A 22,646-nucleotide genomic window follows, 5' to 3' on the forward strand; every position below is an offset into this window, starting at 1 on the left:
ACACAGAACATGGAAATTCAATAACAATTTATATAAACTGCTAAATACCTTTTTTCATCAGCAGTTTTGTGACTTCAATCAGTGTCTGGTTAAAGCTTGTAGGAGGCATTTTCATTCTATGACTGTACAATGAGGCTGCAGGACCCCGACCCTCTGTCTGGACTGTGCTGATCACAATCTCCCAAAAAAAAAAAACACTCTCTAGCAATACACAACAAACTGAGAATTTGAAGTTTGGCCCTTAGACTCTGTTCTATCGGGAGATGAATTGAGGACAGTGGAAGAAGGTGAGGAACAAGACCGGATCAAACAGCCTTCCACAGTGAGTATAATAAGCATGCTTTACTGCATATACAGATTGATTTTACTTTGTGGGTTTAGTGATACTTTAAGCGGCCATTTTATAACGGACGGTGAACATCTATTTTCAATTATATTCTGCAGTATTACTCCATAATATGGCTTGCATTTTACAGACCATTCATAAAATGCAGTCCATGGCGTTGATATCTTACAGAGTTCTCTCTGCCTAATGAATAGAGACTAGGGGAGAGCTGGTCAAATTGCCAAATCACATGGCCAACTGTCCTTTACTCCTCCATCACTTACCCCTCATTGCCTCCTCCCTTCCTCCACTGGCATCCACTGCCTCCTCCCCCTTCTTACTGATCTATCATTGATTCCCATTGTCACCTCCCATTACTTTCTATCCCTTGTCATTGATTCCCATTGTCACCTCCCATCACTTTCCATCCCTCACCACTGATCTATCACTGACTCCCACGGTCAACTACCAACCCTTATTCCACCATTACTGATCACATTACCTCCTCTCCTCCTCCACTGACATCCACTGCCTCCTCTCCTTCCCAACCATCTGTCACCGATTCCCACTGCTACCTCTTTACTCTTACTCCTCCATCACTGACCCCCATTACCTTCTCTCCCTTACCACTGAACCATTATCTTGTCTCCTCCTCCACTGACATCCACAACCAGATCTATCACGGATTCCCACTGCCGCCTTTCCACACTTACTCATCCATTACTGCCAGGGTTGTCAACTTTCAATACATTTCCAAACAGTTTGTAAAAATTCATCATTTTTGCAACTGTCCGTAAACAGAAACCGGCCAACATTCGGCCCTTGTGTATGGCAGCTGGTCTGACAAACGACCAGCTTCTGTCGAAGGCTCATGACCGAAAAAGGTCTGCCGACTGGTTCCCACTCAGTCGGATTGATCTGGCGGGGGGGCCGTCCCCTTGTCAGAACACAATATCTCAGCAGGGGGGTACAGCGGCTCTGATCTGAGCTGTCAGGTTTTTTTCATTCAACCCACTGGGTTGGATGAAAATAAAACTAGTGGTGTGTACGAGGCTGTAAAGTATGCCTGTCACACAAAAGGCAAGATCATGGTGTTGTAGAAACTGTTCAGGAGTTCCTTTCCTATTTCTTTTGGTCTATGTCATGTCAGCACATGTTAGTACAGCACATATTTTTTAAAGCTGAAATTTTAAGGTTAGGTATGGAAAGGTTTACACAGTTACACTGGTTCAGCCTTGCCCAATGTAAGTATGTACAGTAAAAAAGTCTACACACCCCTGTTAAAAAGTCAGGTTTCTGTGATGTAAAAAATGAGACAAAGATAAATCAATTCAGAACTTTTTCTACCTCTAATGTGACCTATAAACTGTAGAACTCAATTGAACAACAAACTGAAATCTTTTAGGTGGAGGGTAGTTTTACCCCCCTGCTGGCAGCTGAGAAAGTTAAAGAGAGAGAGAGTTAGAGGAGTGCCGCTCTAAGAGTAGTATACTACTCTTAGAGCGGCGCTGTTCTACCTCTCTCTCTCTCCTACACTACAGAGTCCCTTCTGCTCTGAGGAGCCGGTTGCCGTTTGCAACATATACCAGAACTTATAAGTCTGGACTGACAAACCTGTCTTCAGCTTTATCATTGCCCCATCATTTTTCACTAACAGCTCTCACCAGCGCTCCATTCCCCCCTTTCTTTGAGAAAGAGTTAAAGCCACCTCAAAGCGCTGCTGCAGCGGCACTTTGCCGCGCTGCCCCATTCATGTCAATAAGCAGGAGCGGTATACACACCGCTCCTTCACCGCTCCAAAGATACTGCTAGAAGGACTTTTTTTTACCATCCTACCACCGCACCGCTCCAGTGTGAAAGCCCTCTGGCTTTCACACTGGGGTGTGAGGAGCAGCTCTTTCAGGGCGGTTTGCAGGCGCTATTTTTAACACTGTAGCGCCTGCAAAGCACCCCAGTGTGATAGGGGTCTCAGTCTTTTTGGGTATGAGTCTATCAGCATGGCACACCTTGACTTGGCAATACTGGCCCACTCTTCTTTGAAATCTGTCAGATTGCGAGGGCATCTCCTGTGCAAAGCCCTCTTCAGATTGGGTCCTTGTCATGCTGAAAGATGAAGTTCCTCTTCATGTTCAGCTCTCTAGCAGAAGCCTGAAGGTTTTGTATCAATACTGACTGGTATTTGGACCTGTTTATAATTCCCTCTACCTTGACTAAGGCCCCCTGTTCCAGCTGAAGAAAAACAGTCCGAAAGCATGATTCTGCCACCACCATGCTTCACTGTGGGTATGGTGTTCTTTTGGTGAGGTGCAGTGTTGTCTTTGCGCCAAAACTTATCTTTTGGAATAATGGCCAAAAAGTTCAACCTTGATTTCATAAGACTATAACTCATTTTCCCACATGCTTTTGGGAGACTTCAGATGTGTTTTTCCTAAATTTAATCGGGCTTGGATGTTTTTCTCCGTAAGAAAAGGCTTCCATCTTGTCACCCTACCCCATAGCCCAGACATACAAAGAATACGGGAGATTGTGGTCACATGTACCACGCAGCCAGATATTCCTGCAGCTCCTTTAATGTTGCTGTAGGCCTCTTGGCAGCCTCCCTGACCAGTTTTCTTCTTGTCTTTTCATCAATTTTGGAGGGACATCCAGTTCTTGGTAATGTCACTGTAGTGCAATATTTTCTCCACTTGATGACTGTCTTCCCTGTGTTCCATGGTACATCTAATGCCTTGGAAATTCTTTTGTACCCTCCTCCTGACTAATACCTGTTAACAATGAGATGCCTCTGATGCTTTGGTAGCTCTCTGCGGACCATGGCTTTTGCTGTAGGATGCGACTAAGAAAATGTCAAGAAAAACCTACTAGAACAGCTGAACTTTATTTGGAGTAAAGCACTTTAAATGATGGCAGGTGTCCTGTGTACTGACTCCTATTTCACATGAATGAGATTGCTTAATTCTGAACACAGCTATATCACCAGTTAAAAGGGGGTGTGTACACCTCTACAATCACATTATTTTAGTTTATTTTTACCCCCCCCCCCCCCCCTAAAGATTTCAGTTTGTTGTTCAACTGAGTTGTACAGTTTATAGGTCACATAACAAAGGTGAAAAAAGTTCTGAAATTATTTGTGTCTCATTTTAACAGGGGTGCGTAGACTTTTTATATCCACTGTATGCGTCATACCTTTTCACAAACAGCAAATGAAATTGTGGGGCAAACAAATGCTAATGCATCAGCCACATGAGCTAGCCTCTACCCACCTACATAAATGTGAAGATACACTTGCGTAGCATAGGTAGTTCATAAAATGTTCAAAGAGAGTTTAAAAAAAATCCCATAGGATGGGTTTTGTACTTTAGTAGGCAGCTCCACCTGACCTCCACTAACTCCTCTCCCTTCCCACTGATCAATCACTCATCGCCCACTGCCAACTCTCCATTGGCGACCCCCATTACCTACTCTCCCTTCCCACTGATCCATCACTCATCCCCCACTGCCAACTCTCCACTTATACTCCTCCATCGGCGACCCCCATTACCTACACTCCCTTCCCACTGATCACTCATCCTCCACTGCCAACTCTCCATTCATACTCCTCCATCGGCGACCCCCATTACCTACTCTCCCTTCCCCCTGATCCATCACTCACCCCCCACTGCCAACTCTCCATTTATACTCCTCCATCGGCGACCCCCATTACCTACTCTCCCTTCCCACTGATCCATCACTCATCCCCCATTGCCAACTCTCCATTCATACTCCTCCATCGGCGACCCCCATTACCTACTCTCCCTTCCCACTGATCCATCACTCATCCCCCATTGCCAACTCTCCATTCATACTCCTCCATCGGCGACCCCCATTACCTACTCTCCCTTCCCACTGATCCGTCACTCATCCCCCACTGCCAACTCTCCACTTATACTGCTTCATCGGCAACCCCCATTACCTACTCTCCCTTCCCACTGATCCATCACTCACCCCCCACTGCCAACTCTCCATTCATACTCCTCCATCTGCGACCCCCATTACCTACACTCCCTTCCCACTGATCCATCACTCATCCCCCACTGCCAACTCTCCACTTATACTGCTTCATCGGCGACCCCCATTACCTACTCTCCCTTCCCACTGATCCATCACTCATCCCCCACTGCCAACTCTCCATTCATACTCCTCCATCTGCGACCCCCATTACTTACTCTCCCTTCCCACTGATCCATCACTCATCCCCCACTGCCAACTCTCCCCTTATACTCTTCCATCGGCGACCCCCATTACCTACTCCCCCTTCCTAAGGATCCATCACTGACCCCCGCAATTCTACTGCTCCATTGCCTCTCCCCCCCCCCCCCCTCCACTGACTCCATTTCCTCCTCTTTTAAACACTTCCTTACTGACTCCCAATACAGTTTAAAAGATTCCCACTTCGTCAACCCTTGAACCGCTTGACAGGCACACTTCTGCTATTATTAAAATCAGCAAATAGTCACTGCATATTGAAACGTATCTTTGTTTAAATGGGTTTCCCGAAAAAGCCGTGCACACTTAACTCTCTCAAAAAGAAAAACGGTATTTGATCAGAAATGTTCAAATGTTTGCATAAGACTGGCGTTTCAAAAGCATACATCTGTGATCTTGAGTTTTTTAAATTAGGAACAGATTTTTTTTCTTCTTCTACTTGGTAATGTTGAGTGCTAGGGAATTGTATAATTTAAAGTGATGACTCACTGAACATGTCTTAGGTTTTGTTTTACACGTGTGTGTGGCTAATTGCTGTACTTCCTGGCCTACTATAATACCTTAACATGAAGACCCCAAGCCACACAGGAAATCTGCATCACTATAAATTTCCAGGATTGCAGTGCTATTCAATGACAGCTACAATGAATAGCAGTGCTGAAATCATATGTTTTAGTGCCTTTGAACTAGCTAGCTGTATTGAAGGTAGCAACAGAATGACGAATAAATGTAATCCATGAACATTGTCAGATTATGAAACAAAATGGTCAGTCACAAAAAAAAAAAGGAGAACTGGAACATCATAGTCTCCTTCTAAGAAAGAATGCTCAAAAGGAAGTTGACAAATAGTTTTTAGAACTCTATTAGCAGTTTTCCTTTTTTTTTTTTTTTTAAAGGCATATAAGTTTCTCAAGCTTTAGGGCCGGTTCACACAGCGAGCCGCGGCGAGGCGTCTCCGACTTACCTCGCCGCGACTTGCGGGGAGCTCAGCGGCGACTTGCAGAGGACTTCTGCATAGAAGTCAATGCAAGTCGCCCCCGAAGTCGCCCTGAAGTAGTACAGGAACCTTTTTTCTGAGTCGGAGCGACTCGAGTCGCTCCTCTCAGAACGGTTCCATAGTACTGAATGGGGGCGACTTGCGGGAGCGAGGCGAGGCGAGCCGTGTCGCCTCGCGTCGCAGTGTGAACCGGCCCTTAGGTATAAATGAGCCAGCATTTTCAGAAAGATTACAAAATTACCCAGCGTAAATCATTCCATTCACCGTTAAAGGAAATGGAATTTTGAAGTACTTTCAAACTACATTTGGCAAGTCTCTGATGGCACTATCGAAACTACTAAGATTTTTCACACACCACCAGTGAGCACTCACTACAAAAAGCAGCCTGCTACTCTAATCCTGACAATACTAACATACTTCTACTCTTGGACCTTTCTTGCTGCCTTCGACACAGTTGACCACCTGCTCCTCTTGAGCAAACTCCACTCCCCTGGCTTCCGTGATTCTGCTCTTTCAAGGTTCTCCTCCTACATATCTCACCATACTTTCAGTGTCATATACAACATTTCCTCCACTCTGCTGCCTCTTTCTATTGGGGTACCCCAAGGCTCCGCCCTTAGGCACCTCCTTTTTTCTCTCTACACCTCTTCCCTGTGTCAGTTGATGACCTCCCATGGCTTCCAATACCATCTCTATGCTGACAATACCAGATATTTCTCTCCACTCCTCAACTTATCGCCCGTATCACAAACGTACTGAGCAACATATCAGTATGGATGTCACACCACTTCCTCTAACTCAAACTTTCTAAAACAGCTTGTAATATTTTCTTCTCCCCAATCTCCACCCCATGACTTTACCATCAAGATCAACAGCACAACCATTGGTCCCGTAACACATGCCGGGGTGCTGTGTGTAATCCTAGACTCTGACCTCTCCTTCAGCCCCCACAGGCAATCACTGGCTACATCTTACCTCCTTAACCTCCGCTACATTTCCAGAATTCACCCATTAAAGTGATAGTAAGGTTTAACCCCTTGACGCCGACTTAACACAAATATGCCGCCCTGCTGGACTGAGCTTTGTTCCGTGGGGCCGCATATCTCTCTTTGTGCTGTGAATGTGCCGCACGAGGGTCTCAGAGCTCCGTTCTAACGATCGGGAACATCTGATTCCAGGTCACCCAATCTCTGTGATAGCCTGATTGGTTATCAAAGTGATCAGTCACTGTGAAGCCCTCCTCCGGTGTTTTCTGATCTGTGAATGGACGAAAGAAATACATTGCATCTTTCTCTATCTTTGCAGAAATCGAAAAAAAGCGTGTTTAGAAAAAAATAAAAATAAGAACTAAAAAAATTAAATAATATGTTTTTAAACCTAGATCAGGGCTTGTCTAGGCCAGTACCCGAGTTAGTGTTTGGGACAGGATTTTTTTATTTTTTTTAATTAGTATCGGTGTATTTTAGGTAGGATATATATAAAAAAATAAATAAAAAAAATAAAGGAAAATGCGCATTATAGTTTCTGGTCTATACTATGGGTATGACAATAATGACAACTAACATATGTTGTATCGCTGCAATCATCAGGAGCATGAGAATTGGTTTTGGGTTGTTCTTTGGTGGTAGGTTATGGTAGTAGCAAGAAATATAAGGCTAAATTAAAAAATAAAATCAGGAGATATCCATTACCATGTACCACAAAAAGAAACACCAATTTGTCCTTAAAAAAAAATGTGGAATAATATACCTGGATGCACAAATTAGTTGTGATGATATGTATGGTTTTTTTAACACAAGTCAAAGTTGCAAAATTGTGCTTAGGCATTGAGATTTGTTTTGCCCTTTGGGAGCGATGTATACAATGCTCCTGCACCGCCCCAAAGATGCTGCTTACATTACTTTTTTTTTCCAGTCCCGCATGCGCACCGCCCCAGTGTGTAAGCACTTAGGCTTTCACACAGGGGTGGCTTAAGAGGTGCTTTACAGACGCTATACTTGGCGCTAAAACACCTGAAAAGCACCCCTGTACAGAATACAATGGTAGCTGCCTACCTGACCAGGCCATTTTTATTCAAGTGTTGCTCTGGTCTACCAGCCCGCCTCAGGTTTAAAATTTACCATAGGCATGACATTATGCTTTTACAACCTTTAGATTCACTAAAATTGCGTAGTGTAAGGGTATACCTGAACAATCTCCTCAATTTATATCCAGTCTGACTGGTCCTCACACTGCACAGCTTTTGAAATATTACATAATCAGAGTGTGATGGTAAAAGAAAAATTCTGATCACTTTCCCAGAGTAGTACAATGTTACTATGGTAGCATTATATAGCTCTGGACAAAGTGTGTTAATAATAAAAATAAATAATAATTTTTTTTTTTTCGCATTGTCACCAATCAGTGTTTCTGATCACTGCCACACCAGTTATATAATGATGCTGTACTACACTGGTCACAGTACGTACAAATGAAAAAAAAAAAATTGTGAAAAAAATTACACCTTCAAAAAAATCTCCATGCCGCTAAATACCTCAGACTGTCTACTTTCCAAAGACGGGTCATTTGGGGGGATATTTGTACTGTCCTGATATTTTTTGGGCCTCAAGAAATGAGATAGGCCATCAGTACAGCAGGACTGATCAATTTTCAGATATAAACCATAGTTAGTGGACTGTATAACTTTCCTACAAACTAAATAATATACACTGATTTGGGTTATTTTCACCAAAGAAATGTAGCATTTGGCCTACATTTATGAAGAAAGGCTATTCCGTTTGCAAAATTATTATAGCAGAAACAAAGAAAGTTTTTTTTTTGTTTTGCTTTTTCCCTGAAATTATTCAGCCTTTTTTCATTTAATTTAGCAAAAAAATTAAAAACCCAGTGGTGATTAAATACAACCAAAAGAAAGCTCTGGTTGTGTGAACAAAAGTATAAAAATTTAGTTTGGGTGCAGTGTTGCATGACCGCGCAATTGTCACTTGTCAATTGTCACAAGTGTGAAAGCATGGAAAACTGAAAATTGGCCTGGGCAGGAAGGGGGTGAAAGTGCCCAGTATTGAAGTGGTTAAAGGAAAACTGTTTTGGATAGATTTTAGAGAAGACTTTGAAATTATAATCAGTCAGGTTTTCAATGATTAAGACCATACTGAACCACACAATTATAATAAATGATCTCACTTCAGCTTTCATGATAGTTTACACTGTACAATTTTTTACATTTTACCAATGGACCTATAGATTCAGGAATCATTTTATCATTACCTATCATATAGCAAAGTGATACAAAAAGGGCTTTCTTTCGGTGGTATTGTCTTCTAAAACTCATTTTAATTTCTATGTATTTAAATGGCAAAAAAGAAAAAAAGACCAGCGATCGTTTTAAAAAAACTATCATTACTCATAATAATTTCATGTATTTTTATTAATTTGTTTATTTAATTATTTGTTTTATTTTTTTAAGTCATTTTTTTTTTTTATTCCCCCCACTTCCAGCCCTAGTTTCTGTGGCGATGTATGTCATATCTTGACTCCCATTGACTCCTGGGATATCTGTGTCATCAATCCCAGGAGTCAACAGGCATCCTCTGCCATCACGTATTTCTGCAATTAACGCAATGCACTGTGTCTTGACTGCGCAGGCGAGAGATCGGGAGGTGCATGCTGGGTAGCCAGCTGTACCAAATCCCAGAAACAAGTGCAAGCGGCTTCAGATGCCCACAGTAACAATGGCCGCTGTCTGCATACTGGGGACACTAAGCTAGTGAAAATTCACATCAATGATCACACTAATAACTTTTGATTGTACTAGCAAAGAAAAGCATGGGCGTGCTCTTCTTTAAGAAATTGACAAGGAAAAAATTGGTATGCATGTTAAAAAAATAAATAAATAAAAAGTCAAGCAGAAACATGGCAATTAGTGCTAGTGAGGTTATCAAGGGTTTAAAAAGAGAGTTGTATAGGAAAGACCTTCATTTAAAAAACAAAAAAAAATTTACTTTCAGGTTTGCTGACACAAATTACAATGTAAACCTTTTTTTTTAAACTATTAGTGATTACAGTGATATTACTAAACAGTGATCAGTGGAGAAGTTGGTGACTGGGATCTCAGCTGTTAACTTACAGTGGGACCTGGCAGGTACACTGACAGGCATGCAACCCAGTGGCACAGAAACTGGAACACTAGGTTGCCCCCCATAGATTAAAGGATAAGTTCACTTTTGGAACACATTACAGGCATTACCAGCTACCCCCCCCCCTCCCCAGTGGTCTGGGGATCTTCTTCTTACATCCGCTGTCATTATTTGAAAAGTCTCCTTGTGAATGAATGCCTACAATTACCGTCTGCCATTGCGGCAGATGGCTTGTAGTTTTGTCAATGAGCTGCGAGGGTGCTGCTAAGCTGCTTCATTCATTGATTCTTCCTGCTCTCAGGTAACTGTCTGCCCCATATGAGGTATGGGCAAACAGCTATGTTGAGAGTCTACAGGATCTGCCCAATTGTGGGTGCAATGCTCTGCAGTTTTCTTTAACCTCCTGGCATCCGCGCTATGGCCGAATGACGGCCACAGCGTGGATGTGAATTTCCAGGAGCGCACTGTGATCACCAAGTCACTGAGACTTGCATGATCACCGATCCGAGTAAGGGGCCGGTTCCGGCCCCTTACCATGTGATCAGCTGTCAGCCAATGACAGCTGATCACATGATGTAAACAAAAGCTTGGTGGTCGTTTTTTTTTTTCTCCTCACGCTGACAGCGGAGGAGAAAAAAAAAGCTGATTACCGACTTATCTTAAAGGGACATCGGCCCCGAAAAGTAAGAGGCAATTATGCCTCATTTATAGAGTAACAGTGCCCACAAGTGCCACCCATCAATGCCCACTAGTGGAGTCAATCAGTGCCCCCTAGAAGTGCTGCCTATCAGTGTAACCGATCAGTGCCCATCACAAAATAAACTATTTAAAAAAATTTGGTCTTTTTACATAAAAAAAAAAAAAAAAAAACGAACAGGTGATCAAAAAAAATTTATAAAAATTTCATTTGGGTACAGTGTTGTATGACCGCGCAATTATCATTCAAAATGCGACAGCGCTGAAAGCTGAAAACTGGTCTGGATAGGAGGGGAGTTTAAGTGCCCAGTAAGCAAGTGGTTAAATAAAAATAATAAAAGCACTTTTTTACCAGCAAAAAAGGTGCATTTAATATTTTTTTTTAAAGGTGAACCTGTCCTGTGGTAGTAAAGCCACTATGTTTATTTTTACCTATAGGAAAGCCTATAATAAGGCCTACCTAAATATCTCCTAAAACATGCACCGTTCAGAGGTTTACTTTAGCAGCAGCCGGTGACGTCACCGGCACATGCGCTCTGAAGGAGCAGCATACCCGTGCTGTCCTTTCAGAGCTCAGTACCGTGGGAATGACATCATCACGGCATGGCCACTCACGCGGCCGAAGCCCACGAACCCAGAAGAAAAATCAACTGAAGCTGGAAGTGCCGAGACCCACTACAGTGCGCTGCTGGCTTTGTTTCCAGACAAGTCTGTCAAAATCTGCTATTATGCTGTGCACACTACCAGAATTATGGCTAAAACCACCCGGGGGCCCGTTTTTTTTCCCCTTTTTTTGGTGCAGCTTCACTTTACCTGAAGACCAGCAGCTCTTATGTAGTATGCCCAGGGCTTCAAATGTTTAAACATGAAATTTCACATTCTTGCATAAGTCTATTTGTCATCAGTTCTTTCTAACCATACAGATGATCACACGTGAATTTAATTCAAGCTTTTTTCCCTTTCTTCGCAAGGACGTAGAGAGGAAAATGAGTAAGCAGCAGTCAAAAGTACAAAACTATATACAAACTACCGTGCCTGGATAATAACAGCATCACGATTTGATGTCTCATGCTTGGCGGTCTTTCCTGGTTTTGATGCCAAAGTATAGCATTTCCCAAGGGGAATTCTCCGCATGCTGAAGCTGGGTGTGCCAAACTATCAACAGGATATTGTGCAAAATTTCACAAAATCACAGGTAAAAGGATTAAAATAAAACATACCACTCCCTATGCCAGCAGAACAGATTGTGAACTGTGTTTACATAATTCCTTCCTAATAACGAAGACATTATTACTGAAACTAAATCTACAGCCAAAAACGTTTATGGATACAATGAGGAAGCCATGCCAGGATTTTATTGCCGTTTATATCCCGCTGGGCACATTCACCTTCTAGTTCCCAATGACTGGGGCAGAAAGTGATATCCAATTCAAAATTTGACAGCTGTCCCCAGAACAGGTGAGGTTAAACCTTCTAATGGGGACACCGGTTCCAGTGACTCCTGTCTAAGGCTTCATGTATACATAGTAGGGGTGCACCGAATGGGTTTTTTGGTGCCGAAACCGATACCGAAAATGAAAAATACACTAGGCCAAAAACCAAAACAGCACCGATACCGAAACATATTTAAAAAAAATATTTTTATACAGGAGATGGTCAGAGACTGGAGACATGGTACAGGAGATGGTCAGAGACTGGGGACATGGTACAGGAGATGGTCAGAGACTGGGGACATGGTACAGGAGATGGTCAGAGACTGGGGACATGGTACAGGAGATGGTCAGAGACTGGGGACATGGTACAGGAGGTGGTCAGAGACTGGAGACATGGTACAGGAGATGGTCAGAGACTGGGGACATGGTACAGGAGATGGTCAGAGACTGGGGACATGGTACAGGAGATGGTCAGAGACAGGGGACACGGTACAGGAGATGGTCAGAGACAGGGGACACGGTACAGGAGATGGTCAGAGACAGGGGACACGGTACAGGAGATGGTCAGAGACAGGAGAAACGGTACTGGAGATGGTCAGAGACAGAGGACACGGTACAGGAGATGGTCAGAGACAGGGGACACCGTACAGGAGATGGTCAGAGACAGGGGACACGGTACAGGAGATGGTCAGAGACAGAGGACACGGTACAGGAGATGGTCAGAGACAGAGGACACGGTACAGGAGATGGTCAGAGACAGAGGACACGGTACAGGAGATGGTCAGAGACAGAGGACACGGTACAGGAGATGATCAGAGACTGGGGATATGGTACAGAAGATGGTCAGACTGGGGACATGGTACAGGAGATGGTCAGAGACAGAGGACGTAGTACAGGTGGTGTCCCCCATTGCAGCCAGCATCCCCCATTGCAGCCAGCATCCCCCATTGCAGCCAGTGTCCCCCATTTTGCAGCCAGTGTCCCCGATTTCAGCCAGTGTCTCCGATTTCAGCCAGTGTGCCTGTGTCCCATTTTGCAGCCAGAGTGTCCCATTGCAACCAGCCTGTGCAGGTAAGAGAGGAGAGCCGCCTCCGCCGCCTGTTTGATCACAGCGCCGGAAACATAACAGCTTTAATTTCAATAGCTGTGTGTTCCCGGCCGCGCCATCACACACAGCCCCTCCCCCTTGTCCGGGCACTTTGATAGACAGATCATCCGTCCAATCCTGCGGATGATCTGTCTATCTAAGTGCCCGGACAAGGGGGAGGGGCTGTGTGTGACGGCGCTATACATCCCCAATGATGGGTGGCACCAGGGGCGGGGGCGGAGCCATGCCCCCACCCAGGCCACACCCCATTTTCGGCTCCATTATCGGACGTTTTTCTCTTTCGGCAAATTGCCGAAAAGGGCATTTTCGGCCGATATGTTTCAGCGGCCGAAATTTCGGTGCATCCCTAATACATAGCCTACTATGCCTGCGGGGAAAACGCATATTTCGGCTAAATCGCGCTGCAATTTTACAGTGTTTTGCAGCAATTGTTCCGCGTTCAGGAGAGGGAGGTTGAGGAAATTTGAACCTCCCCTAACTGCAGCAGTTTCTAAATGATCCTAAAAGCCAATGTGTACATTGACAGACTTTAGTTTAGGAGCCGATAACCGTTTTTAAACTTTCCAATAAAAAGTTCCACTGTTTTGTGCGTTTATTAAAAGTCAGCAGCTACAAAAAGTGTAGCTGCTGACTTTTAATAAACAGACACTCACCTGCCCCATAGTCCAGCGAGGCGGCTGCCGGAAGCCTTGCTCATCTCCCCCTTCTCTACGCGGCGACGTCATTATTACTGTGGGCACCCAGCTGTGAAAGCTTTGCTGCTTCACAGCCGGGCACGCACTGCACGAGTCGCGCTGTGCTCTCGTAGCGACCAGGCTCACTTCTGGGACCTGTGACATGCCCCAGAAGATTGCAGAGAGGGATGGGCCACCTAGGGGGAGAGGAGGATTTGCCTGGACAGACAAGCGCCAGGAGGAGGAAATGAGACAGGAAGTACCTTATAAAAAAAAATACATGGCAAATATGGCATGTAAGGGGGCAAAGAGTGCTTAACCACTTGCTGACCAGCCGCCGCAGAATGGGCGAAAGACGTTATGTTATGTCACTTCGCCCTGTGGCCACTAGGAGCACGATCCGAGTGCCCGGTGGGCGCGACGACTGCTGGGCTCCTGCGATTGCTCGTGACACAGCAATCGTGAGAACCAGAAACTGTGTGTGTGTAAAAACACAGTTTCTGGTTCTCTGAGGGAAGAGGAGACAGATTGTGTGTTCATACAATGATAGACAGCGATCTGTCATCTCCCCTATACAGTCTCATCCTCCCTTCAGTTAGAACACACACTAGGGAACACATTTAATCCCTTGATCACCCCCTAGTGTTAACTCCTTCCCTGCCAGTGACACTTTTACAGTAATCAGTGCATTTTTATAGCACTGATCACTGCATAAACGTCACTGGTCCCAAAAATGTGTCAAAAGTGTCCGATATGTCTGCCATGTCGCAGTCCCAACAAAAAATGCATATCGCCGCCATTACTAGTAAAATAAAAATAATAAAAATACCATAAAACTATCCCCTATTTTGTAGACGCTATAACTTTTGCGCAAACCAATCAATATACACTTATTGTAATTTTTTTTAACCAAAAATACGTAGAAGAATACATATCGGCCTAAACTGAGAGGATATTATAGCAAAAATGACAAAATACTTTTTTTTTTTCAAAATTGTCACTATATTTTTTTTTATAGAGCAAAAAATAAAAACCACAGAGATGATCAAATATCACCAAAAGAAGGCTTTGTGGGGAAAAAAGGACGTAAATTTTGTTTGGGTACAGCGTCGCACAGCTGCGCAATTGTCAGTTAAATCGGCGAAGTGCCGAATCGCAAAAAAACGGCCTGGTCATTCAGCAGCCAAATCTTCCGGTCCTGAAGTGGTTAAAGCAGAAGTGTCACTTTTGGGTGGAACTCCGCTTTAATGTGACACTTCATTTCTGTACACCATTGCATAGAAATGCATAACGAAAAAAGCAGATGTTGCAGATCTCTGCACTACAGCTCACGTGAAGGCTGCGTTTAAGGCCTCATTCACACAGGCGTACTATTCCATGGCTGGTCTGCAAAAATCAACATCACAGCAGTTGAAATGCAACTTGCTCACCCACAAACCTAGGTACAGCCAAGACAAGCATATTTTAGCTGGCCTTTTTCCTATCACAGGCCACAAAATCAGAGTATTATACGGTTACACAATCAGATTTTTTCAAGTTTCAGTATACATCGCCTTGAAAAAGTATTTATACCCCATGACATTTTCCACATTTTGTTACATTACAAGCAAAAACGTAAAGGTATTTTATTGGGATTTTATGTTAAAGACCAACATAATTGTGAAGTGGAAGGAAAACGATAAATGCTTTTCAAACTTTTTTTACAAATAAATATCTGCAAAAGTGTGGCGGGCATTTGTATTCATCCCCCTTTTACTCTGATACCCCTAACTAAAATCTAGCGGAACCAAATGCCTTCAGAAGTCACCCAATTAGTAAACAAAGTCCATCTGTGTCTAATTCAATATCAGGATAATTACAGCTGTTCTGTGAAGCCCTGAGAGGTTTGTTAGAGAACCTTAGTGAGCAAACAGCATCATGAAGGCCAAAGAACACACCAGACAGGTCACGAATAAAGTTGTGAAGAAGTTGAAAGCAGGGTTAGGTGATAAAATGTTGTATGTGTATGTCAATGTTGTAAGTGTGTCGGGACTCTACAGGTTAAAGGACCGCATAAATAGCTGCAGATGGACACCGGTGGCAAGAAAAAAAAGTGCCCTGAGGCGATTCAGTTCGTATAGGTAGCGCTATACAAGTCATTCATTCATTCATTCATTCATAAAAAAATATCCCAAGCTTTGAACATCTCACAGAGCACTGTTCAATCCATCATCCAAAAATGGAAAGAGTATGGCACAACTGCAAACCTACCAAGACATGACCGCCCACCTAAACCAGGGATATGCAATTAGCGGCCCTCCAGCTGCTGCAGAACTACAAGTCCCATGAGGCACTGCAAGACTGACAGCCACAAGCATGACACCCAGAGGCAAAGGCATGATGGGACTTGTAGTTTTGCAACAGCTGGAGGTCCACTAATTGCATATCCCTGCCCTAAACCGACAGGCCAGGCAAGGGGAGCATTAATCAGTGGTAACCATGGTAACTCTTGAGGCACTGTAAATTAAACCAAAAGCATTTACATGGTACTTACCAGGGTTGGCTGGTACCACTGGTTCCTCATCAGTGGAGCTCAGTAGTCGCATCAGTTTGGATTGCTGGGTGTCATCCAGAGGAAACAGACTACTGTAGTCCTACAAACAAATAAATGCATATAAGAGAAGCACAGCTCTTTGGGGCAGGCACTTTAGCCGTACAGCTCAGAAGTACAGAAATTTGATTACCATGAAGGATACTATATTTTCTCCCATTATTTGGGGTGAATTCTCTAATCTTCTCCCACCATTCCAAGCACCCCTGTAGGCTTACATGCTTTTGCTGCACACAGGCCTTTGTGTGTTGGTGGAAGAGCCTGGAGTTCCACAAGTGTTAAAAATGTATGTAAACCTTAAATCTTTTGTTCATGTGGTTTGGCTAACACTCCAGGCAAAGCAAATTGTGTGAACCTCTACCCTAGTTTGTAACCTGGAGATTCTTCCAGTAACAACAGTTCCTGTTGCAGGTAGACAACATTAAGTTACCACCTTACAATTAGCAGCAATTTTGTCAGCCTCCCTTGTGTGCTTTCCGTTGGCAAACAGCTGCTCAGCCGAAATCTCAAACCTCATAGGTAGACTAAAAGTGAGTTGAAGTAGCACACATGGAAGGCTGACAGCGCTGCTGCTATTTTCATGAGGGGCTTAAAGAAGCTGTAAGGCTGGGTTCACACCGCTGCGGGTGGGAGACCCGGATGTGATTCGCACCGCACTGCAGTGCAAATCACATCCGATCTGTCTGTGCGATGCGAGTTCAGCCATACAGATAGTATGGCTGAATTCGCATCGCACCCGCCGCAATCTCGCACAGGACCCTTTTTTTGGTCCGCAGCAGAATCGGATCGCATGGGTGTTCACACCATGCGATCCAATTCCTGTCCGAGTTTGCAGATCGCACTGCGATATGCCGACTGGTCTGGGGGTGTCATTAAGATTTCATTGACACTCCCAGCAGTCCGCATAGGGCAGTGTGAACTGCCAGCGGGAGGCATGCGATGCGGGAAAACTCCGCGGATTCGCTGCGTTCCCGCATCGCTATGGTGTGAACCTAGCCTAGAGGCAGAAGTTTTTTTTATCTTAATTCATTCTATGCATTAACCACCTCAATACACCCCCTTCCTGCCCAAGCCAATTCCAAATTGGCCAAATTTCAATCCATCTATGCCCCCAACTATATCACCTGCAGATATCGCCCAAATTGTCCCCTCCGCTCCTTCCAGGACCTCCTGCTCTCTAGCTCCCTTGTTAGCTCCTCCCATGCTTGCCTTCAAGACTTCTCCAGAGCCTCTCCCATCCTCTGGATCTCCCTGCCCCAGTCTGTCCGATCAGCCCCTACCCTGTCCACCCTTAGGAGTTCCCTGAAAACTCATTTATTCAGGGAAGCCTATCCCACATCCAACTAACTGTCCTTGAGCCACCCCCATCAAATCATTCTCTACAGCTATTACCTTTTGTACCACCACACCCTCCCTTTAGAATGTAAGTTCTACGAGCAGGGCCCTCCTGTACCTTTTGTATTGTACTGTAATTATGTTGCGCCCCCCCCCCCCCCCCATACATTGTAAGGCGCTGCATAAACTGTTGGCGCTATATACATAGTGTATAATAATAATAATCTATGGGCAGGCTGGTTGCACTGAAGTTCATCCATCGATAGACTTCAGTACAACCAGCCTATCGGGTTTTTTTTTTCACCCAGCTATAGACATTGTATTCTGCTGGTGGGGAAAGTTCACTCTGCTCCCCACTAGCAGAACACATAAGCGTTGCAGGAGGGATTCCCCTATCAACACTGACTGTGTTGATAGGGGAATCAAGCACATTTCTTCCTTTTAAGAAAAATTGCATAATGCATGGCCTGTCTCAGCTTGCAGCAGGGAGTCTTGTTACTAGTAGAATCTTTAGGTAAGAAATAAAAAAAAAAAAAGAAGAAATCTGCCTAAGAAAATAAAATATACAGCAAGGCCTGACACTAAAAATACAGATTTTATTTTTTTCCCCATAAAATATATTATATATATATATACTTTTTTTTTTTAACGGTTGTTCAATTGAGTTGTACATTTTATAGGTCACATTAACCATTTCACGCAAATCGCCGTACCTATACGTCAGTACTTTGACGGTAAATACCGAGGTTATGGCAGCAGCTAGCTGCCATAACCCCAGTATTTTCAGAAACGGCGTCCATATTTCTTTATCAATAAAGTGGTCTCTGCAGCGGATTCACTTTTATCGGGGGCGGGACCCCCCTTTCCCGGCATGCTCCGGTCGTCTTCGCTGCTTCCTGGAGACGTTGGTAGCGGCGGAGATGAAAGCGTCCTTTCCCCTCTGAGTTTGGATGCTGAGTGAGGGAAAGATGGCCCCCACTCGGCTCAATAACATTTGATCATTAGATGGTGGAAGCAACGTCAAACGTCACTTCTGCCCAATGGTCTTAGAAGGGGACTTTTTTTTTTTTTGCAAAAAAAAAATAAAAGAAAGAAGACATTACTTTTTTTTTTATTGCATTTAAGTCTAAATGTTAGATCTGAGATCTTTTTGACCCCAGATCTCACATTTAAGAGGTCCTGTCATGCTTTTTTTTTCTATTACAATGTTTACATTGTTTACATTCCTTGTAATAGGAATAAACGTGACACAATTTTTTTTTTTTAAAAGGACAGTGTAAAAATAAAGAATAAAAAGTAAAAAAAAAAAAAAAAAAAAAAAAGTAAAGCGCCCCGTCCCACCAAGCTCGCACTCAGAAGCGAACGCATACGCAAGTCGCGCCCACATAAAACGGTGTTAAAACCACACATGAGATGGCCGCGATCGTTAGAGCGAAAGCAATAATCCTAGTCCAAGACCTCCTCTGTAACTCAAAACTGGTAACCTGAAGACATTTTTAAACCTCGCCACTGGAGATTTTTGAGGGCCAAAGTCTGTCGCTATTTCACGAGCGGGCACAATTTTGAAGTATGACATGTTGTGTATCAATTTACTCGGCGTAACATTATAATTCACAATATAGAAAACAACTTTACTGTTGTCTTATTTTTTTAATTAAAAAAAGTTTATTTTTTCAAGGGGTGTGTAGACTTTTTATAATATATATTAAAATATGGGAAATTGATCAAAACTGGAGCAGCTGTACAGGGTACAGGGTTCAAAAAAGCGGAGGTTCACACAAAAATGTAACCTCCGCTTTTCGGATAACACATAACTACTTGTGCTTTTGACTTTCCTAAAATGTGCTTTAGTGAGTATTTTATCCAAATGCTGGTGATGGATATATTTATCGTTCACTTCAAGAGTATCTAAGCTTTGGGGAATGATGTTTATGTACAGTATATCAGAAGCTATAAAACTGTTGATTGTAACCCAAATTCTACATTCAATCACCTCCCAACTGCATGGAAGTACATAGTGTGGGGGTCAGACTAGCTTGCCAAGCACTTTTCTTAAGCAGAAACTTCAGTCCGCCTCTCTGGCGCCACCATTCTATGCATAGATGTGCCGAAACGTTGGCAACAAGGTGAAGCTAAAAATAAGGTATTTTTCTGGACTGAAACATTAGCGTGGGTCGTGCTATGGAACATTTTACTCCTTGGTATTAATCACTTAGCAGCTTTAAGGAGTATAGGTGGCACATGCGCACCTGCCGCATGATGTAGGAGCCAATGCGCATGGCCGGCAGCCGCGATGGCCGCCGGCTACATGTGATTGCTTCCGAGAAGGACAGAACAAAGATCTGTCAGTGTAAACAGACAGATCTCCGTTCTGTCTGGGGTGAGGAGACTGATCTGTTGTTCCTACTGCTTAGGAACAACGATCAGTCCCCTCCCCTAGGCATCCCCATCCCAGTATAGGGGACGCACATGCAACCGCCGCATGATGTAGGAGCCAATGCGCGTGGCCGGCAGCCGCGATGGCTGCCGGCTACGTGATTGCTTCCGAGGAGGACAGAACAAAGATCTGTCAGTGTAAACAAGACAGATCTCCGTTCTGTCTGGGGTGAGGAGACTGATCTGTTGTTCATACTGCTTAGGAACAACTATCAGTCTCCTCCCCCAGGTATTCCCCCCCCCCCCCAGTTAGAAACACTCCTTAGGACAAATATTTAACCCCTTGATCACCCGCCTAGTGTTAACTCCTACCCTGCCAGTGACATTTATACAGTAATTAGTGGCTATTTTTAGCTCTGATTGCTGTATAAATGTCAATGGTCCCAAAATAGTGTCAAATGTGTCCGATCTGTCCGCTGCAATGTCGCAGTCTCAATAAAAATCACAGATCACCGTCATTACTAGTGAAAAAAAAAAAAAATTATAATAAAAATAACAAATCTATCCCCTATTTTGTAGACAATATAACTTTTGTGCAAAGCAATATATGCTTATTGCAATTTTTTTTAACCAAAAATATGCAGAAGAATACATATTGGCCTAAACCGAGGAAGAAATTTTAATTTTTTTTATATATTTTTTGGGGATATTTATTATAGCAAAAAGTAAAATAAATATTGCTTTTTTTTCAAAATTGTCCTTTTTTTTGCTTTTGTTTATAGCGCAAAAAATAAATACCGCAGAGGTGATCAAATACCACCAACAGAAAGCTCTATTTGTGGGGAAAAAAGGACGTCAATTTTGTTTGGGCATAGCATCACATGACTGTGCAATTGTCAGTTAAAGTGACGCAGTGCCGTATCGCAAAAAATGGCCTGGTCAGGAAGTAGGTAAATCCTTCTGGGGCTGAAGTGGTAAAGATTTGATTTTTTTTAACCTTCACCTTGTTGCCGATGCTTTGTGAAATAGGTGTCTACTTGAAAGCAGATGGAAACTGCTAGTCTGGCACGTTGATGCACAAAGTCTTAGCCTGATGGTGGTATATGCAGGTTGCAGCACCTTATCTTCGTGGAACGGTGACTTTGGGCCCTGGCAAGGGCTGTCAGCACATCTGCACAGGTGCAGGTTGATTGTCTGACAAAGAGGTTTGGGACTTCCCTGAAAACCCATGCGTGTGCAGATGGTCAGGAAATCCAGCGCATGCTCAGATTTGTCACAGGGCTCTCCTAGGACCTTAAGCCCTGTGGCACATCTGCAAGCCCTCAAGGTATAGGGTGTAAAGGACATATTCTCACTTGGCAAAAAAAAAAATAATTCAGTTAAAATAAATAATGTCCATTTGTAAAAGAGGGAGTTGGGAGGAGGAAGGGAAGCATAATATGATCTTTAGGGTAAAGGTCCATTTGAAAACACTCTTGTGAATGCAGCCTTGGTTCGCCCAAGCATATCTTCGTTTTAGTAACCATTGGTCTTATATCCTCCTTTATCCATAAAGGAGATCTAGAACTCTGCTCTATCCACTGTAACTATTACAATCCCAATGGGTGAGTGTTTTACTTGTTATGCCTTTGGATATTTAATTCAGCAGTGAGACTGTTTTCTAAAGCAAAGCTAATGAGCTCAACTACAGGAATAGAATCCTAAATATTAGGAATAATCTTGTGAGTGACTTAGCTCACACACATCCTCCAAAAAAATAAAAAATAAAATTAGGATTTTTGTATAGACTTAGCCTTTAATACCCTAGTCTCTGCACGTTACACCACTTGTATATAAAATATAATTGAACTGAGCACACCTCAATGTCTTCTCGATGTCTTTTCCTTTGCCTTGGGGACGGCTGACCTTTGTTTTGGGTGGAGTAAGAAGTCATGGCGCACCAAACAGATAACCTGGAAGAAAGTCCATATGTTATATAGTACTCATAGCCATCATTCGTATTGTATACATTGCAAAGAAAAAAGAAAAGGTCGGACTGTACAGGCCAGAAGGAAAGGAAGATGGCCATACAACATGACAAGCATAAAAACAGCATGGAGCCTGTGAATTAAATGTCAATTAAGTTTGCTAAAAGTATACTCACTTAGCCAAAGCCCGGCCTGGCGGATCCATTAATGTGTGCCATTTGGCAGAGTCGGTGAGAAGGGAGGGCAGCACATGTCCTAAGAGGGTGAGCGTTAGCTGATGCATGTCCAGAGAGAAGATAGCATAGAGTAGTTCTACAGCTCGAAGCACAAATTCAAGGCGGGTTTCTTTCAGAAGTTCCTAGACAGAAGAATATCAATTGAACAACCCACTATACTAGATTTTTATATTATAAATAAAGCCATAGAAGATATACAATGTCAAGACTTCTGTATTATAGTCAAGGCAACTAAATAAAGATTAAAGGGGTTGTAAAGGTAATTTTTTTATTTTCTACATAGGTTCCTTTGAGCTAGTGCATTGTTGGTTCACTTACCTTTTCCTTTGATTTCCCTTCTAAATGTTTTTTTGCTTTGTCTGAATATCTCACTTCCTGTTTCTCCTCAGTAAACTTCTCACCATCATTCGAGCTGGTGGTTAGTCAGCCAGAAGAGCTTACTGAACAGCTTACTGAGGAGGAACAGGAAGTGAGAAATTCAGACAAAGAAAACAAAGAAAAAAAAACATTTAGAAGGGAAATCGAAGG

General features: G+C 43.3%; 1 protein-coding gene across 1 annotated transcript in view; it reads right to left on the reverse strand.

Annotated features, from left to right (window-relative positions):
- MED24 (mediator complex subunit 24) overlaps positions 1 to 22,646 on the reverse strand; it is a 122,932-nt gene that overhangs the window by 10,793 nt on the left and 89,493 nt on the right. The window contains exons 21-23 of the mRNA XM_077459823.1: positions 22,059 to 22,240; positions 21,774 to 21,867; positions 16,148 to 16,247 (exon numbers count right to left, since the gene is read on the reverse strand). Coding sequence (XP_077315949.1) covers positions 16,148 to 16,247; positions 21,774 to 21,867; positions 22,059 to 22,240 — 376 coding nt within the window. The remainder of the gene's footprint in view (positions 1 to 16,147; positions 16,248 to 21,773; positions 21,868 to 22,058; positions 22,241 to 22,646) is intronic.

The sequence above is a fragment of the Lithobates pipiens genome, unplaced genomic scaffold (assembly GCF_037356315.1).
Source record: "Lithobates pipiens isolate NorthernLeopardFrog02 unplaced genomic scaffold, aLitPip1_a1.2 Scaffold_28, whole genome shotgun sequence".
NCBI classification, from domain to species: domain Eukaryota; kingdom Metazoa; phylum Chordata; class Amphibia; order Anura; family Ranidae; genus Lithobates; species Lithobates pipiens.